The sequence below is a fragment of the Procambarus clarkii genome, chromosome 17 (genome assembly GCF_040958095.1).
Source record: "Procambarus clarkii isolate CNS0578487 chromosome 17, FALCON_Pclarkii_2.0, whole genome shotgun sequence".
NCBI classification, from domain to species: domain Eukaryota; kingdom Metazoa; phylum Arthropoda; class Malacostraca; order Decapoda; family Cambaridae; genus Procambarus; species Procambarus clarkii.
Genome location: NC_091166.1, coordinates 1348872 through 1372109, shown reverse-complemented (window position 1 = coordinate 1372109; position 23238 = coordinate 1348872). Strand labels below are relative to the sequence as shown.

At 42.3% G+C, this 23238-nt stretch overlaps 2 protein-coding genes across 4 annotated transcripts in view; one reads left to right on the top strand and one right to left on the bottom strand.

The window, feature by feature from the left end:
• The first annotated feature begins 1243 nt into the window (after window positions 1-1243).
• LOC123752827 (zinc finger protein 543-like) lies at window positions 1244-18245 on the top strand. 3 transcript variants are annotated; one of them, XR_011228841.1, is made up of 2 exons: window positions 1244-2637; window positions 17909-18245. XR_011228841.1 is itself a non-coding variant. In XM_069325781.1 (2 exons), the coding sequence occupies exon 1, from the start codon at window positions 1709-1711 to the stop codon at window positions 2480-2482; it is 774 nt and encodes a 257-aa protein (XP_069181882.1). In that variant the 5' UTR covers window positions 1245-1708; the 3' UTR covers window positions 2483-2492; window positions 17909-18245. The 3 variants fall into 3 exon arrangements, 1 of the variants encoding a protein (XP_069181882.1); XR_011228840.1 differs by having other exon boundaries at window positions 1245-2596; XM_069325781.1 differs by having other exon boundaries at window positions 1245-2492.
• The window catches only part of LOC138365557 (zinc finger protein 92-like), a 40084-nt gene continuing 29483 nt past the window's right edge, over window positions 12638-23238 (bottom strand). The window contains exons 2-3 of the mRNA XM_069326030.1: window positions 12971-13415; window positions 12638-12745 (exon numbers count right to left, since the gene is read on the bottom strand). Of these exons, the coding sequence (XP_069182131.1) occupies window positions 12638-12745; window positions 12971-13415 (553 nt within the window). The remainder of the gene's footprint in view (window positions 12746-12970; window positions 13416-23238) is intronic.

The window sequence follows — 23238 nt, the reverse complement described above, 5'->3', positions numbered from 1 at the left end:
CCGCACGTCTATGGGTCATCCAATAATGTTAGCAGACTTCTAGATGTTACCACTGCTAGGCTTAGGCTCGGCTACAAATACCTCTGGCAGTTTGTAACATCTCCTGATGTAGATTTGACTAAATGTAAACTGTCAGCAGAACTATTCGCATACTTTGCGGCATTATATAATGGAATGTGAAAAAATTGCGGAATTTAGAGATAACACCATTAATAGTGTCCAAGAATTGTGTAAGTACTTCATTCATAATGATGTGCTGCCCGAAATCTTAGTGAAGTATCCAAAATTTGCTTACTGTAGGTAATGCATGGACCTGACTGTAAAGCTGCCGCCCAGTTGGGTGGGTGTGGAGCACATGACTGTAAAGCTGCCGCCCAGTTGGGTGGGTGTGGAGCACATGACTGTAAAGCTGCCGCCCAGTTGGGTGGGTGTGGAGCACATGACTGTAAAGCTGCCGCCCAGTTGGGTGGGTGTGGAGCACATGACTGTAAAGCTGCCGCCCAGTTGGGTGGGTGTGGAGCACATGACTGTAAAGCTGCCGCCCAGTTGGGTGGGTGTGGAGCAAGACTATAGTAACTGCGTGACTCACTATAGATGTAAAGTGCCTTGTATAGTGACTGTTGTGAGCCTCTTGTTGATCACTTGTGACACCTCTTTGTGTCACTTGTGACACAAAGATTATTTGTGTGGGTGATTAGATATGTATGTGTATGTATATGTGTATACGTATATATATATATGTACATGTATATATGAGGGTGTGTACATGTGTATGCAACATTGTTAATTTTGTAACTAGCGTCAAACATTGTTATTTGCTTAGCTAAACGAACTAGAGGGTTCAGTTCCTGAACCAATTATATGCCTCTGTAATCCTTTACACCACCGCACACGGGATGGGTATGGGGTGCATAATAAAGAAAGAAATTGAATTGATTATCACGTATGTGCTTAAGTAATTTCCTGTTTGATTTTTCATTCATGGTTATACATTGTTATATGTATATATTTTCAGATTATAATTCGTATTATGCAAATATCTCCGAGTGAAATAGTGTACATCCGTATTTTTAATTTTTAATACAACATACATAATACATTTTTTAAGTATTTATTTATAATAAATAATTTAATTATTTAATTTATGATAATTTAATTATTAATAACATTATATAGTCGATTTAATATTGAACACGTACACATAAGCGAAACGTCCAAAACTGGTTTCCGAAATGGCAAAAAAATTAGTGTTGTCAATGTAAGGAGTATCTTGTATCCCAGTGAGAGAGCTGTTTCCTTCAAAAAGTGTAATCGTGTGGCATTATGTTTAAAGAAACAATTCCAAAGTACATTCTTTGATTGAAAAACATGAGGATAAATACAAGCGTTAATTGTAAATGACCAGTTATAAACATAAATAAGAAGTAGGAAAAATGATATGTGGAACCAGACAAAAACATTGGAACGCTTAGGTGATGAGAGGGTAAACAACCGCCGCCATTTTAGCGCCCCAGCCGGTGAGTGTCCAGCACGAGCATTAAGGGAAAACCTTGACACAAACTGCACCTATCATAAAGAAGAAGCACCACCATTGACCGCCAAGTGCTCACATCAAGTCTAACTCTAAGAAACAACACTCAAGCCTTGACTCTTCTCCCAACATCTGGGGGAGAAAACCTTCACACAAACTGCACCTGTCATAAAGAAGATGAAGACTCACCAGTGTCCACAGTGTCGGAAGGTATTCACCGGTGCTTCATATGTGAAGACTCACATGTTAGTGCATTCAGGTGACAAACCTCATGAATGTTCAGAGTGTGGGAAGAGATTCAGTCTGCTTGGAAATATGAAGACTCACATGTTAGTGCATTCAGGTGACAAACCTCATGAATGTTCAGAGTGTGGGAAGAGATTCAGTCTGCTTGGAAATATGAAGACTCACAGGATGGTGCATGCGGATCAGAGACCTTTTCAATGTGCCGAGTGTGGCAAAAAATTTAGAGATCGTGGAACTATAATAAGGCACATGTTAGTGCATTCAGGTGACATGCCTCACGAGTGTCCAGAGTGTGGGAAGAGATTCAGTCAACGTGGACATATGACGACTCACATGTTAGTTCATTCAGGTGACAAGCCTCACGAGTGTCCAGAGTGTGGGAAGAGATTCAGTAAACGTGGAAATATGACGACTCACATGTTAGTACATTCAGGTGACAAGCCTCACGAGTGTCCAGAGTGTGGGAAAAGATTCAGTGAGCGTGGACATATGAAGCGTCACAGGATGGTGCATTCGGATGAGAGACCTTTTCAATGTGCTGAGTGTGGCAAAAAATTTAGAGAACGTGGAAATATAATAAGGCACATGTTAGTACATTCAGGTGACAAGCCTCACGAGTGTCCAGAGTGTGGGAAGAGATTCAGTCGTCTTCGTGATATGAAGAGGCACAAAATGATACATGCAGATAATAGGCTAAACACTTAGAGTGTGGAAGGTAATTAAGAGAACGTTGAAGGATAATGAGGGACATATAGGTATATTAACTTAACTTTAATCTAACAGTGTGCTATCACAATGTCAGTTGGATGTTCTTCAAAGGTAATTCTATTTTGTTTGAGAAATACACTTCACCATGAAAGGTAAAGATCAAGATATTTTATTATATTGTTCTTTTATGAAAGTTAGATGACCAAGCAAGAACTAGAGAAGCTGTCACTATAGGAAAATTCTCTGTGAAAATTTATTTAAAATGTAATATACTCTGTAGCTAAGTTATGGACATTATTGTTGTAATATTATTTAGCATTGGTGCTGGTGAAGAAGACAGTCTGAGACGTACTTAAGATGAGACCATTTGATTGATAGGGAAATGTAGGTTAATCAAGGAATTTTCTCATCAGATTCATATGCAAACTGATGTCTATTTTATATTTTTTGTTTAGGCATATTTATGAATAATAATCTTGATTATAAATATTTCACCGAAGAGTTTATTGAAGGTAGATTGGCATTTATAACTGTCAGTCAAGTTAATATGAAATTTAAATTTATATTACTCTAGAAATTTACATCACTCTAAATTTACCAGAAATTTATATTACTCTAGAAATTGACATCACTCTAAATTTACCAGAAATTTATATTACTCTGGCCTAACTTTATCAGTTATGCTGTAATTGTCTTGGAATAATATTTTACCCAATTTACCTGAGGGCCACTAACCCTAGTGGCCTCGATAAAAACAAGAAGCTGGCAGCTTGTTGAAGGTTCTCTCCCCCCCCCCCCAATTTTCCTTGATTTTTTCCTGGTATATTTTGAAATTCAGCAGATTTTGGCAGTTATGGCGTTGGTGGGTAGTCAGTTCCATCGATCAATAACCCTGTGGGTGAAAAAGCCTGTTTCAAAATTATATTAGCTTGATTAGCAATAATATGATCGTGATTCGTATAATCCTCTGTCAATTATATTATCCAAACTGGCAATTATATTAAGGTGATTGTGAATTACATAAACCTTACTGGCAATTATTCTGCACATTCTCTCATGTGTATTATACATATATAAAACGCTGCACTGTAATGCCAATCCTGACCTCAAAAGCTTCATTGAAGGTTGTAACAGAACCCATAAGCACCACACCAGAAATAAATACAGTTTTGATATTTCTAGAGTACGACTTAATCAAACTAGAAATGCTCTACAAATCAAGGGACCCAGAATGTGGAATGACCTTCCCAACCATGTTAAAGACTGTACCTCTCTCAACCAGTTTAAGATAAAAACGAAGCTATACTTAATAAATTCCCTGTAACCTACCTTACCCCTCTATTGTCAACCAATGTCTGTTTTTTTTTTTAAATGACGCTGTCGACCGAATTGTATTTGTGCTTCTTTTTCTGCCATGATCCCCCCTTTTATCTCTTTTTTTTTTTATTTGTTCTCAACTCATTTTATTCTTCATGCTCAATTAGTATTAAGCTTTAGTCATTTAAGTTTTTCATGCCCGAAACGCTTTGCGTAATAGTGGCTTTAGGCATTGTATGTACTAGCCCTATCTATAAATCCATCACTCTTTGTAAAATCTCTTGTATGTATGTACCTTACCTAAATAAACATTTTGATTTTGATTTTTTTTTTATTTGATTATTATATTGACAGCATGACTGTCAATTTATATCAAACAGATATTTATTTATGTTGTGGTGCTCGTGGGTTCTATTACATCTATCAATGGAGAGTTTCAGATCAGGATTAGCATTTAGGAACAATGTTTTGTACATGTAAATAGCACAAGAGAATGTGTAGAGTGAGTGTATATTTAGCATGTTCAGAGATTTAAACAGAGAGGTTTTGTGTTGTTTGAAGACAGTTTTATTGTTCTGATAGCAGATTTTTATTGGGTGGTGATGAGAATCAGGTAATTTGCAGTGGATGAATGAACCCCATGCACAGATACCATATGTTCACATACCAACCCTAATTTTCAAAGAAACCTCTAGATTTTTAGCTCCAGCCATTTCATTGCTCTACAACAAATCATTTGAACTCCAAACCTTTCCTGATATTCTAAGGGAAAAAAAGCAAGAGTAACCTTAGTCCATTAAAGTGTCTATCTCACTGAAGTCAACAATTATAGACCAATATCAACTCTGCAGATTTTGTCTAAAATATTTTAAAGAGTTAATCTACAAGCAGCCTTAATCCTATTTAGCAAAACAAAATTTACTTAGTTCTTGCCAGAATGGTTTGAGGCCCAAAATAGGACCAATCATGCACCAATTAGTATGATTAACATTATATATGCAGCTCTTGGAAGAAATGAGTACCCTTGTTCATTTATTTGTTGACCTACATTAAGACTTTTTTACACTGTTAACACATTAACTTTCTTAAATTACAACATTACGGAGTAAGAGGTTAGTCCCTCCAATACCTACAGTCTAACCTTAGTGACAGGCTCCAGTATGTCTCTGTGAATAATTCCAATTTTCCCACTCTACCCATTAACACTGGTGTCTCACCGGGCAGTATTCTTCACCCTCTCGTCTTTATCATCTCTCCCTCCCTTTCCAGCTCGTTGCCATCGTGAGGGGGCTTGGTTGGCAGATGCTAGAGTGTGATGCTCCATGGGACAGTGTCCTCTGTCCTTTTGAAGCCTAATGCTCTTGCTGCCATCTTCACTAATTGTGCTGAATACTTTTTCCTATTAAGTTTAATTTTTCCTTCCCAATTCTCCTGTTTAATTGCTATTTCCTTGTGACGTTTTGCAATTCTTGATTATTCTCTCAAATGTTTTCTTCTGTTTAGACACTGGGTTTTTGGGGAGGCACACTCTCTCACCCGTAAAACTGTGGTACTCGGCAATGTCGAGCAAGAGGACATCTTTATTGTCAATCTTTTCCATCATTGTTGAGCCCAATTATATCGTGCTGAGCTTCCATTATATCTTGACGGACTGATGATTCCTATGGTTGCGATTGTAGGGCGTATATCTACAGTGCACTACTGGGGGGGGGACCTTTGTCTTGTTGGGTGTCCTATCCTCTAATTGTGGCTCCATGGTGGGTATGGGGCCTTGTTTGTTGATGAAATGTTTACTCGTTCATTTACATGCTGATATCTGACCCTCTTTTTAACTTCTAAGACGTGAGGGGTGGGAGACCAGGCCCCCAAGTCGGACTGTGATGGAAAGCTGGGCTCTGTAGCCCACACTACATTGGTCCCAGATCAGGCAACTCCTGACTCTCCCTGCTTGATGGGGTTCTGGGAGCTCTTCTACTACCTGACTTGTGAGTGCTTGGTCCACCAGGTCCCAACTACCCTTATCTGCTCCCCCTCCCACCTCTGTGGCTGGGTTGAGCCCCAAGCTCCCAGTGATGACCACCTCATCACATGGAGTGGCTCCATCTCTCATTGTAACAACTGGGCCTCTTTGCCCCCCCCCCCTCTTACTGGGGGTGCTCGGTGCTGTTCCCTCCGCAGTCACACTCACACGATTCCTTCCAGTTCTAATACGTTCCAAGCTTTATTTGGTTCTGCTACATGGACTAAGTATTTTGATCTTAGTCATGTTGATTCTACTGGCCCTGATGATTTATTCATCCATAAACACCACGTTGATTTGGTGGATACCTTTGTCATTTTTATCCCCACGCCTACTGGTACGTGTTTCTTTGCAGCTCCTTCTCGGGAAGCTACTGTCTGCTTAGCCTCGTTGTCCTGCATTGGGAAACCCCGGTTTGGATCAACAAAAATGCCTAGTTAAATGCTAGGACTTACACAGTTATTCTCCCGCACCATGTAGCGACTGGTGATAGCTGTCAATGCAATCAATCGGAGCTATCGATGTGCTTTAATATACCTAGTAATCTCTCTCATTTTTTTTGATTACTAGGCATGCAACTGCCACCTTAAGCCAGTGTTCGAGTCCCCTGGTGGGTTGAGTGTCTAAAAAGTTATATATATATATATATATATATATATATATATATATATATATATATATATATATATATATATATATATATATATATATGTCGTACCTAGTAGCCAGAACGCACTTATCAGCCTACTATGCAAGGCCCGATTTGCCTAATAAGCCAAGTTTTCATGAATTAATGTGTTTTCGACTACCTAACCTACCTAACCTAACCTAACCTAACTTTTTTGGCTACCGAACCTAACCTAACCTATAAAGATAGGTTAGGTTAGGTTAGGTAGGGTTGGTTAGGTTCGGTCATATATCTTCGTTAGTTTTAACTCAAATAAAAACAAATTGACCTCATACATAATGAAATAGGTAGCTTTATCATTTCACAAGAATAAAATTAGACAAAAAATATTAATTCAGGAAAACTTGGCTTATTAGGCAAATCGGGCCTTGCATAGTAGGCTGAGAAGTGCGTTCTGGCTACTAGGTACGACATATATATATATATATATATATATATATTGCCCCAATAGATTGCCAGAAGGATAGTAAACATATCCTTGAAACCCAAGGCCATTCAATGCTCCAGATTGATATGTTACTCGACCTCCCTCGTGGTCATCCTGCCCAGTCTCTTTGTGTAATGAAGATCACTTTTGATAGTAGGTCCCTTCCGTCTTCCGTAATTCTTGCTGGTGCCAGATGCTCCTGAAGGAGCATCTGTTCTCCTCCCCTTTGCAATAGGTGCTGGAAATTTGTGCATGGTCCCTTCAAATGCACAAGTGCCATATCTCTGATGTCCCTTGTGTGGATACTCAGGTCATTATAAGACAGTGCTTTTCTTCCCAAGCTCACTGCATCAATTGCATTGATGCCCACCCTACCTTCTCTCGCACATGTGTGCAATACAAATTTGAGGAAGCCATCCTCAATTTGAAACATCAGAATCATTTATCTTTTCTTGAGGTGAGACGCCAAGTACGCCATCTTTTATCTTCCTCTGGCATGTCTTATACTCGTATATTGCGTTCCACTTGTCGCCCTCTCCCACTCCCTATCTCAGTTTTGCAACCGTTTCCAGGCCATGGACCTGGACACCACCACCACCACCTCACCTGCTCTACTGAATTCTGGGCCAGAGGGTCTTCCTCCTGGTTCTCTGTCTGGTGTCTCCCTTCCCTTCCTTCCCAGTGTTCCCTCCACACACCGCGTGTCCATCCAGGTCGTTGTCCCTCCTCCCAGCAATCTTCATATTAAGAACATAAGAACAAAGGCAACTGCAGAAGGCCTATTGGCCCAAACGAGGCAGCTCCTATCTATAACCACCCAATCCCACTCATATACTTGTCCAACCCGCGCTTGAAACAATCGAGGGACCCCATATCCACCACATTACGCGGCAATTGGTTCCACAAATCAACAACCCTGTTATTGAACCAGTATTTACCCAAGTCTGTCCTAAATCTAAACTTAATCAAATTTATACCCATTGTTTCGTGTTCTGTCTTGTGTTGATATTTTTAATACCCTATTAATATCTCCCCTGTTATGTCCATTCATCCACTTGATAACCTCTATCATGTCACCCCTCACTCTTCGCCTTTCCAGTGAATGCAACTTAAGCTTTGTTAATCTTTCTTCATATGAAATATTTCTAATTTGGGGAATTAACTTAGCCATCCTTGGACACATTCAAGTGAATTTATATCCATTCTATAATACGGCGATCAAAACTGAACTGCATAATCTAAATGGGGCCTAACTAGAGCAAGATATAGCTTAAGAACCACACCAGGTGTCTTGTTACTAACGCTTCGATTAATAAATCCCAGTGTCCTATTCACCTTATTACGAACATTCATGCATTGATCCTTTTGTTTTAAATTCTTACTGATCATAACTCCCAGATCCCTTTCGCAATCCGACTTCACAATCTCAACACCATCTAGCTTGTAACTCTATCATCATTACCTAGCCTCAGAACTTTACATTTATCAGCATTAAACTGCATTTGCCAATCCTTTGACCATTTCAGAACCCTATCTAGATCAACTTGAAGTGATAGTGAGTCCTCCTCCGAATTAATTTCCCTACCGATTTTCGTATCATCGGCAAATTTGCAAATGTTGCTACTCAAACCTGAATCTAAATCATTTATATATATTATAAACAACAGAGGTCCCAGGACAGAGCCCTGAGGTACTCCACTAACAACATTATCCCACTCTGACTTAACCCCATTTATACTAACTCTCTGTTTCCTATGGAATAGCCATGACCTAATCCAACTTAATATAGCACCCCCAATACCATGAGCTTCTATTTTTTAATTAGTCTTTCATGTGGCACTGTATCAAAAGCTTTGCTAAAGTCAAGGTACACAACATCACAATCCTTACCACTATCAACTGCCTCAACTATGCTGGAATAAAACGTTAGTAAATTTGTTAAACATGAACGGCCATTTGTAAAACCATGTTGCGACTCATTTATTAATTTATGTTTTTCAAGATGGAGACGAATTTTAGTTTAGTTTAGCTCATTTATTATGCACCCCATACCCATCTTGTGGGCGGTAGTGGAAAGGGTTACAGAGGCACATAATGGGCTCAGGGACTGAACCCCACAATTCATTTAGCTAAGCAAGTTACAATCTTGATGAGCTAGTTACAAAATTCAATATAAGTCATCACATCAACAATGATGATTGACGAATTGTATTTGCAATTATTGATTCACGAATTGAATTTGCAATTATTGATTCACGAATTGAATTTGCAATTGTATTTGTAGACGAATTGTATTTGCAATTATTGATTCAAGTAACTTTCCCACAATAGACGTTAGGCTAATTGGCCGATAGTTTGACGCAAGTGATCTATCTCCTTTCTTAAAAATTGGTACCACATTAGCTACCTTCCATGACTCTGGCACTCTGCCTGACTCTATTGATTTAGATTCAGATTCAGATTCAGATGTTTATTCAGGTAAGGTATATACATACAAGTGATGTTACATTAATGGATTGATATATAGATATATATTTTATTATATTATATATATATTTATTATATAGATTGATATATATTTATTAAATATGGTAGACAGTGGCTCAGAAAGCTCCTCTTTGCATTCTTTAAGCACCCTGGCAAACACTTCATCCGGCCCTGGGGATTTGTTTGGTTTTAGTTTTTCTAATTGTTTAATTACATCCTCCCTGGTAACTGCTAAACTAGTCAACCTGTCCTCATCCCCACCCACATAGACTTGTTCGGCTGAAGGCATATTGTTAAGTTCTTCTTTAGTAAATACAGATATAAAATATTTGTTAAAAATACTACTCATCTCCTTGTCATTATCCGTTATTTGACCTGTCTCAGATTTTAATGGACCTATCCTTTCCCTAGTCTTAGTTCGATATAACTGAAAAAACCCTTTAGGATTTAACTTTGCTTGCTCTGCTATGCGAACTTCATAGTTTCTTTTTGCTGTCCTAATCTCTTTTTTAACATTTCTAACCAGTTGTATGAATTCCTGTTCTAAACTGACTTCCCCATTCTTAATCCTTTTGTACTAAGCTCTCTTATTCCCTATAAGGTTCTTAAATTATTTGTTATCCACTTTTCGTCATTAGTATTCGATCTATTCAATTTGTATGGTATACTACGTTCCTGTGCTTTGTTTAGAATATTCTTAAATTAGTTATATATTAAATCCACATCGAAATCCCCTTTTACGTCACCTATCGCTGGGTTCATGTCTCGCTCCAAGATCGGCCCACACCCCATACCCAAGACTTTCCAATCTATTTGACCCCCAAAAATTCTTAGGCTATTAAAATCAGCTTTTCGAAAATCTGGCACTTTACCAGAATTTTCTCCTACAGGTCTATTCCATTCTATGCTAAATCTGATTACTTTCTGATCACTGTTCCCTAGCTCACTCCCTATTTCGATGTCATTAATTTGTGTTTCCCTGTTAGTTAACACTAAATCTAAAATATTATTTTCCCGCGTTGGTTCCTTAATGTTTTGCGTAAGAAAGCAATTGTCAATTAATTCTAGAAAATCTTCTGCTTCACTATTCCCTGTTTTGTTCACCCAGTTTATTCCACTAAAATTAAAGTCACCCATGACATAAATACTGTTAGATCTAGATGCTCTAGATATTTCATCCCATAGATGCTTTGCTTCCATTCTGTCTAAATTTGGTGGCCTATATATAACTCCTTTTATAATATTATTTGCTTTTTCGTTTAATTCTATCCAACTAGTTTCTGTGTGTGGCTCAGTTTTGATTCCCTCTTTGAGACTACATTTCAAATTGTCCCTAACATATATGGCTACTCCCCCTCCTCGTCTAATATATCTATGTGTGAAATAGTTTAAATCCATTTATTTGATATTCAGCTAATAGTTCTCTATTTTCTACATTCATCCACGTTTCGGTAAGTGCAATAATATCTATTTTTTCTGTGCAGACAAGAGCATTTAATTCGTTAATTTTATTTCTTAGACTTATGCTGTTAGTGTAATATACCCTAAGTGAATTGTTATTTTGAGGCCCTTTTCTTTCCCTGATCATTTTGCCAATTCTTTTCTCCCACGAACACATACTTTTATTACCTCCTTCCTCCAAATCAATTCCCATACCACTATCTACTAACAGTTTAAACCCAAACAAACACCTCTAACCACTGGTTCCAACGAGTTCGCAACAGCAACAACCCCAGCCCTCGATAGATGGACCCCATCACGAGCATACATTTCATTTCTTCCATAGAAGTGTTCCCAGTTGTCTATGAAAGATATTGCATTTGATTTGCAATATCTTTCCAGCCGGCAATTGACACCAAGTGCCCTCGACATCCATTCATTTCCCACTCCCTTTCTTAGAAAAATGCCACATATGATCGGGATTCCTCCCTTGCTCCTAACTAATTCTATGGCTGTCCTGAATCTCTGTATTAGTTCCTCACTCCTAACTCGTCCAACATCATTACCCCCTGCACTAATACAAATAATGAGTTTGTTCCCATTTCCCGTCATAATATCATTCATGTTTCCAACAATATCGGCAATTCCAGCTCCCGGATAGCAAACCCTTAATCTGTTCCCCCTATCTCTGGCACAAAACGTTCTGTCTAAATACCTCACCTGGGAATCTCCCACAACCAAAATTCGCTTCGGTACCTCCTTAACTTTCTGAGCAGCCTGAGGGGCCTGCGCTCCGCTGCTCCTCGCTGGTTTCCGTTCCGAGTGAACTGGAGGCTTACCACATGCACTCGTCCTCCAACACGGCAAATGAGTTTGCTGTCTTTAGGGCGTCTGTAGGTGGCCTTGTCAAGGTCTTCTTAAGACCCCTGTCCTTCACGACTCCCCACGAGGAGGTCCCGTCAACACTGCTCTCCTCCTTCGTTTCCTCCCGAAGTCTCAGCCGTCGTACCTCCTCCTGCAGGGAATCTATCTCTGCTCTCAGAGCTCCAACCAGACTCACCAAATCCTTCACTAATCCTTCCATTATTGCAATAATAATGTTACAACAATCGGAGCTCCAGCTAACACAACCTCTCACTGTGACTGCACCTGACTGACTTTATTGACTGCTCCTTTTCTCCTTCTCCTGTTGAGACTGCAATGGCTGTCGCCCAGTACGATGCTGCTGGCACACCTATCTATATCAGAAACATAAGCCTTGCTCCTCTACTTCCTCCCCAGCAGGTAAGAAGGCATCAATCTCTTCCTCACCTTACGACTCCTACTCTATCCCTGAATCCCCCTCCCATTTCGGTGATTAAGTCCTCTGTCCCAAATATAGAAATTCCCTTGGCCCTCAATTCTCTCTTGGATGCTGCCCTTGATGAGGTGCGCTCCCCTGTTTCTGCCCCTCCTCTCCCTGATTGCCTTGACCGCAGCTCTCCAATGCTGCTCTGGACCCAGTCAGTCCACCTCTGGTTCATCCTACCACTACCTTGACTCCATTGTTCTTGCTAGATTTACCTGTTCCTGCTAGATTTACCTGTTCTTGATAGATTTACCTGTTCTTGCTAGATTTACCTGTTCTTGCTAGATTTACTTGTTCTTGCTAGATTTATCTATGCCCCATAACCCCAATTTCACTGATCCTGATCTTGATATTAGTATACTGTTTTAATTTGTCTTTGTTTGTCCCGTGTTCTCTATTTCTATTCTCTCTATTTTTGACAATGTTTATTCTTCATTTGAATATTCGTGTATTTTATGCCAACTTATATGAATTCCAGCTTCGGATATCACAGTTTTCACTGCTTTGTGTCTGTCTCCAGGAGCCAGACACAACTGGTAAGCCATGAGCATTACCTTTTTCACCTTGTCGTAATCACTGGAGTCATCAAGGGACAACGTGGAGTAGGTAATTTGGGCCTTCCCAGTCAAGACGGACTGTATCATGATGACCCAATTCTCCTTTGGCCAATCCAAAGAGGCAGCAACTTTCTCGAAGGCTGCGAAGAACTTCGAAACTTCCTTTTCATTGAATTTAGGGACCATCTTTATATTCCTTACCGGATCAAAACTACTTGTTAACGTTGTTTTCCTCTGACCACCTAATCGCAATACTTCTAACTCGTGTAGTCTTTCCTTCTCCCTTTCTTGCCTTTCTTTTTCCTTTTCTTCTAATTCCAACCGTTTCATTTCCATTTCCTTTTCTTTCATTTCTCGTTCTTTCTCTATTTCCTTTTCTTTCATTGCCATTTCTTTCTCTTTAATTTCCTGTTCTATTTCTAATTTCTTCCACTCTATCTCACGATTTATTTCCAAGGCTCGCATTTTGACAGTTAGAAAACTTATATTCAGTTTACCCGCATTACTTTCACCATCACTACCTTTATCTTCCTTTTCAATGGCAGCTACCACCTCACTTTCCTTCGTGTCCTGTGCCTCGCTTTCCTGCTTCTCCCCGGCCTTCAAATGTTTGTGAACCTTTGACAAGATCTCAACACGGGAATCGCTGTCACGTATTTTGATCTTCAGATAGGCACTCACTAGCACAAGTTCTTACTTTCCCAGATATTTCAATCTGGCAAGACAGTCCTCCTTGTTCAGAAAGTCCTAAACATAGTCCAGATCCTCAATGGTCACTTTCTCCGCCATTGTCACTTAAGTGGTGCACGAACACTTAACACACTGCTTCACTTGAGCACTTAACACACCGAGCACTGTACTTCGCCAATACTGCACTTAATCGCACCGAGCACCGAGCTCGCCAATACTGCACTTAATCACACAGAGCACCGCACTTGCCAATATTGCACTTAATCACACTGCACTGAACAGGACGTATAACATCCTAATAATTACAAACAGGGGAATTATTCACAGGAGATTGCACTACGTCACCATCCCTGTCAAACATGCTTGACAAGGGGTCGGATCCCGCAGGGGATGCCAATTATGTTACGGCCCTACTGGGACGCAACCGGGTTCTTTTCTGATGGTATTAGTTTTTTGGGCATCCAGCCCCAAGTTAGTAGAGGCTTTCAAGGGGTGAGCTCCATAACGCAAGTAAAATCAATGGAGGTGGTACATTAAATACACAAGTATACTTAATTATATATATTCCTTTCCCACCACCATATGTAAATTAAAGTCACAAAAGGGAATTATTACAACACAGTATTTACATCTTAGTCTTCCTCTGAAGACACTGGATACTTGGCGATGCTCACTCTGGGTAGCCTTTCCTGGTTTTCTCTTCCGTGGCCCAGAACCCACCATGAATCTACCCTGGCCACAGGCCAGCCAAATTACAATCCCACTGGGTGCCTCGTCGTGATGGCCTACAACCACAGTCCAGCCTGTAGCTGGCAGGTACTAGTCATCTTCGCTGTTAGGCCACTCCATGACTAATACTAAGGTTGCGAGCCCTAGGCAGGAGCCTCGTGTGACTCGCTGGTCACTCTCCTCGGTCGGCACCGCAGTGGGTGGTCTCTTCCACCAGCCAGCCCCGGAGACGGCGAATCCTGTCACTGCCACTCCTCAGGCAGGCTATCACGCACTCAGCAGAGTTCGTCCGGGGGTGGCTCACAGCTTCTACAAAGCAGACTGGTGAAGAGACCTTGGCTGCCTTGGGTAGACTGATTCAACGTACCTCACAGCCGTCCTAGGTTGACTCTGAAAGCAGACACGTCATCAGTACTGGGGACACTACAGTGGTACCTCGGAATGCGATTGTCCCTGTATGCGAGGTTTTCGGAAGGCGAGCAGTATTTACTCCAAAAATTTGTCTCAGAAGGCGAGGGTTACTTCGGGACGCGAGTTTGTTGATACGCGTACAGGCCGACCTAGCGCGTGGTGGTTCGGCGATCGTCGCCCCTCCGCCCCGTCGCCCCTCAGTTTACCATTGTCATTGTTACCATTGCTCAGTGACTACCCCCACATCAATTATCTATAAGCAGCTTTACTCATATCTAGCCAAACTCAATATACTTAGCCCTTGCCAATATGGCTTCAGACCCAAAAAAAGCACTAACGATGCACTTATTAGTATGCTTAACTCGATTCATACTGCTCTTGATAAAAATGAGTTCTCTGTTGGGTTGTTTGTGGACCTGCGTAAAGCTTTTGACACTGTCAACCACCAAAACCTTCTTCTTAAATTACATCATTATGGAGTCAGAGGACACTCCCTACAATACCTCAAATCCTACCTTACTGACAGGCTCCAATATGTTTCTGTGAATAATACAATTTCTCCCACCCTACCCATCAACATTGGTGTTCCCCAGGGCAGCATACTTGGCCCTCTCCTCTTTCTCATCTACATTAATGACCTTCCAAATGCCTCCCAACACCTCAAACCAATTCTATTTGCTGACGACACAACCTTCATTTACTCCAGTCCTGATCCCCTTGCTCTAAATGCCACAGTAAATACTGAGCTAAATAAAGTCCATCTGTGGCTAACTGCCAACAAACTCACCCTTAACATTGACAAAACCTTTTATATTCTGTTTGGCAATAAATCCTCTAATCAAATAAATCTCAAAATAAACAATACCCAAATTTGTAACAAATTAGATGGCAAATTCCTTGGCATTCTCATTGACCACAAGCTTAATTTCCAGGGACACATTCTAAACATATCAAAAAAAGTTTCAAAAACTGTGGGCATTCTTTGTAAGATCAGATATTATGTACCACGCCCTGCCCTGGTGACTCTCTATTACTCCCTTATCTATCCATATCTCAACTATGGTATTTGTGCTTGGGGCTCTACTACCCAAAATCACTTACGTCCTCTAATTACTCAACACAAAGCTGCTATTAGGACAATATCCAATTCTGGCCCCAGACACCACTCTGTACCCCTACTTAAATCTCTGAATATGTTAGACATTAAGTCACTGCACATTCTCTCATGTGTTTTATACATATATAAAACGCTAAACTATAATGCCAATCCTGATCTCAAAAGCTTCATAGAAGGTTGTATCAGAACCCATGAGCATCACACCAGAAATAAATACAGTTTTGATATTCCTAGAGTACGACTTAATCAAACTAGAAATGCTCTACAAATCAAGGGGCCCAGAATGTGGAATGACCTTCCCAACCATGTTAAAGACTGTACCTCTCTCAACCAGTTTAAGTTAAAAGCGAAGCTATACCTAATAAATTCCCTGTAACCTACCTTACCCTTCTATTGTCAACCAATGTCTGTTTTTTTCTTTAAAGAGCGCTGTTTGTCGACATAATTGTATTTGTGCTGCTTTTTCATCTATGTTTTCATTTCTTGTTTTCATTCTACTCATTATGCTCAATTAGTATTAAGCTTGTCATTTAAGTTTATCATGCCCGAAACGCTTTGCGTAATAGTGGCTTTAGGCATTGTATGTACTAGCTATACCTATAAGTTAAACAATCCTTGTAAATATTTATTGTATGTATGTACCTTACCTAAATAAAATTGTATTGTATTGTATTGTATTGTAATTCTTCTCGCGGATTTTCAGTGTTTTGTTGGATTTTTGGTGATTTGTCTATACAATTTGTTATTATATATCTCACCATGGGTCCCAAGAAAGCCAGTGGTAAGGATAAAGGCCAGAAAGCTCATGTGAGGATGACAATAGAGGAGAAACGAGATCATTCGGAAGCATGAGAACGGTACACGTGTTGTTGAACTTTGTAGGCAGTACAACAAAGCCACATCAACAATATGCACTATACTTAAGAAGAAAAATAAGATTATGGGTGCTAAAGTGGCAAAAGGAGTAAGAACATTAACGGCACAAAGACCACAAATACTTGAAGAAGTGGAAAAGTTGTTATTAATTTGGATACACGACAAGGAGTTGAGTGGTGATAGTGTTTCGGAGGCCATTATTTGTGAGAAAGCCAGGGTGTTGCACGAAGACCTTCTAAAGAATACCCCTGCAATGAGTGATGCAGATAAGAAAGAGTTTAAGGCAAGCAGGGGCTGGTTTGAAAAATTTAGAAAGAGAAGTGGTATCCATAGTGTTACAAGGCATGGGGTTATGTGATGTGATTATGGAAGGGGACTCCCCTTCCAAACAGTAACTCCTCTCCTCCTCCCCCCTCCTCACCATCTTCCATACCCCTACAGCACTCGACAGCAAGGTAAGTAATAACTGGAACACAGTTTTGTAGGTTTATTTAGATGAATTAGGTAAATTAGGTATAAAAATTTAGTTTGATGTGGGGTTTTTGGGGTAGTCAGGAACGGATTAATTCATTTCCCTTTATTTCTTATGGGGAAATTAACTTCGGAATGCGAGTTTTCGGAAGGCGAGGCGTCTCCAGGAACGGATTAAACTCGTATTCTGAGGTATGCCTGTACATGGGATCACTAGGAAACATCACTTACTAGCTTAGACACAAACGTCCACTTATTCGCTCCATAGATGGCGATCACTGTCTAAGCGCCACCTCACCAGAGGTCAGCAGCGGCTACGTCACGAGCCAACTAGGACAGGCATCCAGCACTTATTGCCGGCATCTCTCGTCATCACTAGATGGCGTTGTCCATGTTGTAGGATTTTCGGGAGCGGACTCACAGATGGCGTGGACTTCACAGCTTCTTGCTCGAGCGAGGAATTTTGGTTCGTAACACACGCGCCCAAAGTCCATGCTTTGGGCACACTATACAGTAATGTAAGTTTGCCTCGGGTAATAAATAACAGTGATCATCATTACCCAGTTTCAGGGGATGGATGGTGTTTCAGGCCTTCCTCCAAAGGTTTCACAATGTCAACAAGAAAACGGTCAATTTAAAGTAGTCTCTCCTACCCTACCAGAGGCTCCAAAACAGAAAATGGGACAGTACATCACTTTTTTGAGTTGCTTTCATTTTCTTGTAAATTTTTTGGCCTTGTGTGATGCATATGAGCAAAAACTGATGCTCTTTATCAGAGGACAGGTTAAGTATTTACTTGGAGTAGAGAGAATATTATAGAGAATCTTTTTTTTTCTCTTTGGCAGGAACACCACTTGAATATGGCGTCGCTTGTATGGGTGTGGCGGCGAAGTGATCTGGCCGCAGTGGTGCGACCCATCGTGGCTGTACTGATTTACGTGCTGGATGATCCCAGAAGCACCTTAGTCAGACCTTAGCGTGCATCTTAGCCCGGACACAAGTTCGAACCCTCATTACGGCCTTTGTGGATGTGTTCATTAAATGTATAATGATATTGTGATTTCTGTATCACAAGTGATGTTCTTTTCCTTAAGAATGTATTCCATGATTTGTATACAGATAAAGGTTTGATTGTTAACAGTTGTGTACCTCAACTTGTCTTGATAATAAACAATAAAAGTATATTTGAGTTTAAAAACTTATTATTGCTGTCAAGTTTCATAATTTCTGGAGTACAAGACGACTGGTATTGCCCCTTTTAACCCCTCCGTGGTGCCTCCTTACCGTGGTGAGGGGCTCACGTACACCTCCCTGTGACCGGTGTAGGTTGCCATTGCCCCCTCTCCTGCCCCTTTTTGGGTGGTGGACGTGCTGAAGGGCACCACGTAGGGGCCTTATGAGCCATCGGACCACCCGCTGGAGGGGTCGCCTGTGAGGGGCCGCCCTGAGTGGATGGTTGGGTGTCCAGGCTGGTGCGATAGGGGGAATGGGGTCTTAGCACCAGTGTGGGAGAATGGACGATGTTGTAGGACTCCCCTGTTGAAAAGGGGGAGCACCGCTGGGGTCAACGCACCCTTCCTGCACTGGCCCGCGCTCAGCCTCCCTGGCTGCCCTGGTAGGTGGTATCTCTTGGTTCCAGGTCCGAAACTTTTGATATTGTTTGGTGCATGGATGACGACACGACTTCTCTTAGCCAGGCTCATGGGGTGGGTGACCAGGCCCCTGAGTTGGACCGTCCTGGAAGACCGGGATCTGTAGCCCCCGCTACAGGGCTCGGTTTAGGCCCAGACCGGACTCTTCCTTCCTGCTCCCCTCCCTCCTCTGTGGTTGGGTCGAGCCCCAAGCCTGCTGTGGTGACCGCCTCGTCCCCTTGCATGGCTAAATCTTATTGTGACTACTGCGCCTTTTGACCCATCTCTCTCTAAAGGTTCTCATCGCCGTCCCCGCCATGGCTACTCTCTCTTATGCTCCCTTCCCATACTAATTCGTACCATGCTTTGTTTGGTCCTCCTACGTGGACTAATTTCTTTGACCTCCATCCTTTACATTCAACTCCTGACAATTTTTCCCTTCATAGGCATCTTGTAGATTCCGTAGATGCCTCAGTTACCTTCAACCCCACCCGTCTTGGTACCCGTGTCGTTGCTGGTTCTCAGGATGCAGCCACCCGCTTAGCCTCCTTATTCGGCCTTGGCGAGACCCCTGTTCGGGTCTCAAAGAACGCTCGGGTAAATGCCAGTGTTGGCACTGTTCTCCTCCCACACCATGTTGCGACTAGTGTTAGGAATCTAAAAGACTGAAAAGACCACGAGGATATCAAGCATATCCTCAAGGCCCAGGGTCATTCTGTCCTCCAGGTGGATACGTTTACTCATCCCCCTCATGGTTATCGCCTTCTGCCCCTTCGGGTTGTGAAGATTAACTTTGATGGTAGGATCCTTCCGCCCTCTGTCATTCTTGTTGGTGCCAGATGCTCCGTTCAGGAGAATATTCCATCTCCTCGGCTCTGCAATAAGTGCTGGAGGTTTGGGCATGGTGCCCTCAAATGCTCTAGTCCTGTCTCTCTCTGTCCCATGTGTGGAGGCGAGGGTCACTCTAAGTTGGAGTGCACTTCTCCCTAGGTCCGCTGCCTCAATTGCGGTGAGGCCAACCCTACCTTCTCCCGCACGTGTATACGTTACAAACTTGAGGCGGCTGTCCTCAACTTGAAGCACCGGGACCATTTGTCTTTTCCTGAGGTTCGGCGCTAAGTTCTTTGTCTCCCCTCCTTCGCTGGCGTATCCTATGCTCGCGTGGTACGCTCTTCCTCTCCTCGTCCTTCCCACCTTACTCAGTCTCACAACTGTTTCCAAGCCTTAGACCCGAACACACCCACCACCACCTCCCTTGTTTCCCTCCGTTTTGTCCCAGAGGGTCCTCTCCCCTTCTGGTTCTCTGTCTAGGGTATCCCTTCTTTCTACCCAGTATGTCATGTCTCCTGTGTCTTCTTTCTCCTCTCCTTTTGGTCTTCCTTCCCGTCATTCTCCTCCGTCTCTTGGCTCACCACGCCACCTGACAGTGCGGGCCGATGTCCATTGCTCTCCTTGTGGTCATGTTGTTTGCTCGCGCTCTTCTTCTACTTTCGAGATGCTGGAGTCTGTTGCCCAGTACATTGCTGCTGGGAAACCAGTCTCTTTGAGTCAGAAGCGGAAACCTGGCTCCTCTCCTTCCTCCTTCCCGGTAGGTAAGAAGGCTTCACTTTCTTCTCAACCCCCTATCTCTGATTCTTTCGTTCCTTCCCCTCCCGCTTCGGTGGTGGAGCTCCCTGTTCCTACTGTGGGGGTTTGTTTAGCCCCCGGTTCTGTCTCGGATACTGCCCTTGCTGAGGTGCGTTCCCCTCTTTCTGCCCCTCCTCCTCCTCCTCCTCTTCCTTTTCCTCCTCCAGACCCTGTTCGTCCACCTCTGGTCTGTCCTCCCACTTCTTTCCCTCCTTCTTTACTCAGTTTACCCATGCCTCCTAACCCTGACTTCGCTGATCCTGACCCTGTGCTTCTTTCACGTGCTGTATTCTCTTTTCACCTTTGTTTCTTCTTTGATCTCTGTTGCAATCCTTTCTCTTTTTGCCAATGCCTATTCTTCCGTGGAACATCCGTGGATAATACACCAATTTCCTTGACCTCCAACTTCTAATTTCACAGTTTTCGCCCCTTTGTGTCTGTCTCCAGGAGCCGATGTTTGGTGCTCGTCCTGGTCGCTTCCGTGGCTATTCTCTTCTCTCACCCCCCCCCCCACCAGCTGTTGCTGGGGCCCATAACTCTTCTGCTCTCTTGATTCACTCAGATGTTCCCTTCGTCCCCTTACTTTTTTCCTCGCCTCTCCTTTGTTCTGCTGCGTGTGTCTTTGTGCGTAAATGGTACGTGGTTTGTTCCATTTATCTCCTCCCCACTGTCCCACTTTCTCTTCCCGATCTTAAACACCTCCTAGACACCTTGCCAGAACCTGTGCTCCTGCTGGGTGATTTCAATTGTCGTCATGCCCTTTGGGGTGATGTGCTGACAAACACCCAGGGTCGCCTCCTTTCCTCTCTTCTTCCCTGTCCCCTCTTAATTCTGGTGAGCCCACTCATTTGGACTCTCGGACTTGCTCCCTTTCCTGTCTCGATCTTTCTCTGTGCTCGTCATCCCTTTCTTTAGATTTTGGGTGGAGGGTCGTTGATGGCTTCCATGGCAGTGACCATTTTCCTGTCCTTGTTAGTTTTTTGTCCTTTTCACCCTCCTCTCTCCTTCCCTAGTAGCGGTTTGCAGAGGGTGACTGGTGCCTCTTTACTCTCCATGTTACTATTTCCGACCTCTCCATTCTGCCTCTCCCTCATGCCCTCCTTCTTTTTCATGACACTGTCTTTGATGCTGCCCTCCACTCTATTCCTTGCTCTTCCTCTTGGGGAATGCGGAAGTGCGTTTCCTGGTGGAATGTGGACTGTACTCGGGCTGTCTGCTGTAAGCGTGCAGCCTGGAAGAGACATCGCCGCCGGCAGAAAGTTGAGTCTTTTCTTTTGTTTCGAAAGGCGAGTGTGGTGGCCCGTAGGACCATCTGTTCATCTAAACGTGCTTGCTGGATGTCTTATGTCTCCACCGTTATGTCCAAAACTCCTCTACCACTGGTCTGGAAGCGTATTCGCAAGATTACGAACTTACCCGCGTAAGTTCCCGATGTCTCGCTGGTCCTTTGCCTCCGTGGTGTTTTTGTGGCGGACCCATTGCAGGTCGTTACCGAACTGGGTTCCCACTTTTCATGTTAGTTCTGGTTCTCATCTTCCCCAATCCTTCCTTCTTCGTAAGCCTATTCTTGAATCTCGTCCTTTAAATTTCTGTACTCATCTTCGCCTTCCCTATAATGATCCCTTCTCTCTCTCTGAGCTTCAGTCTGCCCTAGTCCTCTGTGGTTCTACAGCAGTGGGCTCCGATGGCATTCATTATGAAATGCTTTGCCATCTCTCTCTGTGCACGTCTCAGTATTTACTGAGTCTGTAAAATCGGAAGAAGAACCAAGAACTGGCATGCTTAAAAGTAATTAGAACTAGAGACTGCTGTGGGGAGTATATCTTCGCCAGTTTCAGTCAAGGGTGCTGAGTCTGTCCTGACTGTTGGAGCAGTCTATAGAATTCCTAACACTGATGTGTCCGAATTCAACTCTAACCTTAGAAATCTAATACAAGGTAACAGACTGAACCAAAGCTATCTAATTATCGCAGGGGGACTTTAATATTGACCTCTGCGAGCCTGAAAACCCTACTGCTGCCAGCTTCCTCAACTGTATGAATTCCTGCTTCCTCATACCCTTAATCACTAGACTTACTAGAATCACTGATAGTACTGCCACGGCTCTTGATCACATCTGCACCAACATAACCTCTCCGCTTACTTCAGGGATAATCACCGATAACACTACAGACCATTACCCCACATTTCTCTTAACTAACATTAACAAACCACCTCTAGAGACAAGGGAGATAAGCTTTAGGCTGTACAATGAAACTGCAATAGGCAATTTTATAGCTGCTGCTGCTAATGTCAACTAAGAGACCGAATTAGGTAACATATGGGACATCAACCTAGCAGTGCAATCTTTTCTTCAAAAAACTCTCAGCCTTTATAACACCCACTGTCCTATGCTAACGAAACAAGTCACAACTAAAAGGCTAAACAATCCCTGGCTTACAAAGGGAATACCTAAATTCATTAATAAAAAACATGACCTTGAGAAGAAGTATAGGTTAGGAATCGTCTCCAAAGAATTTTCAAAGAATTACTCATCATTGCTATCTAAAATAATTAGAAGAGCCAAAATTAAATACTACGAAGATAAATTTACCCACACAAAGGGCAATATTAAGAAAACATGGAGCACAATTTCACAAATAATGGGATCAAAGAAGATTTTAAATAACAAACCAATACTCCTGTCCAATAATGATGGTCTGCTTTCAGCCTCTGACACTGCTCTTTAGTTCAATAGGTTCTTCTCTTCCATTGGGTCATCCCTTGCAAATGATATTCCATCTTCCAGTACTAATGTTATACTCAAATTGTATGACGGTTGAAACATAACCAATCACAGGCGAGTAGGCCTCTGACGTCATCCCAGACAGAGAGTCACCAGCCGTGCTCCCAGCAGGCCGCAGTATTCTCACAGACCC

Excerpts from the sequence above, each read along its gene's own strand:
- LOC123752827 (XM_069325781.1), top strand. The coding sequence starts at position 1,709 with ATGAAGACTCACCAGTGTCCACAGTGTCGGAAGGTATTCACCGGTGCT.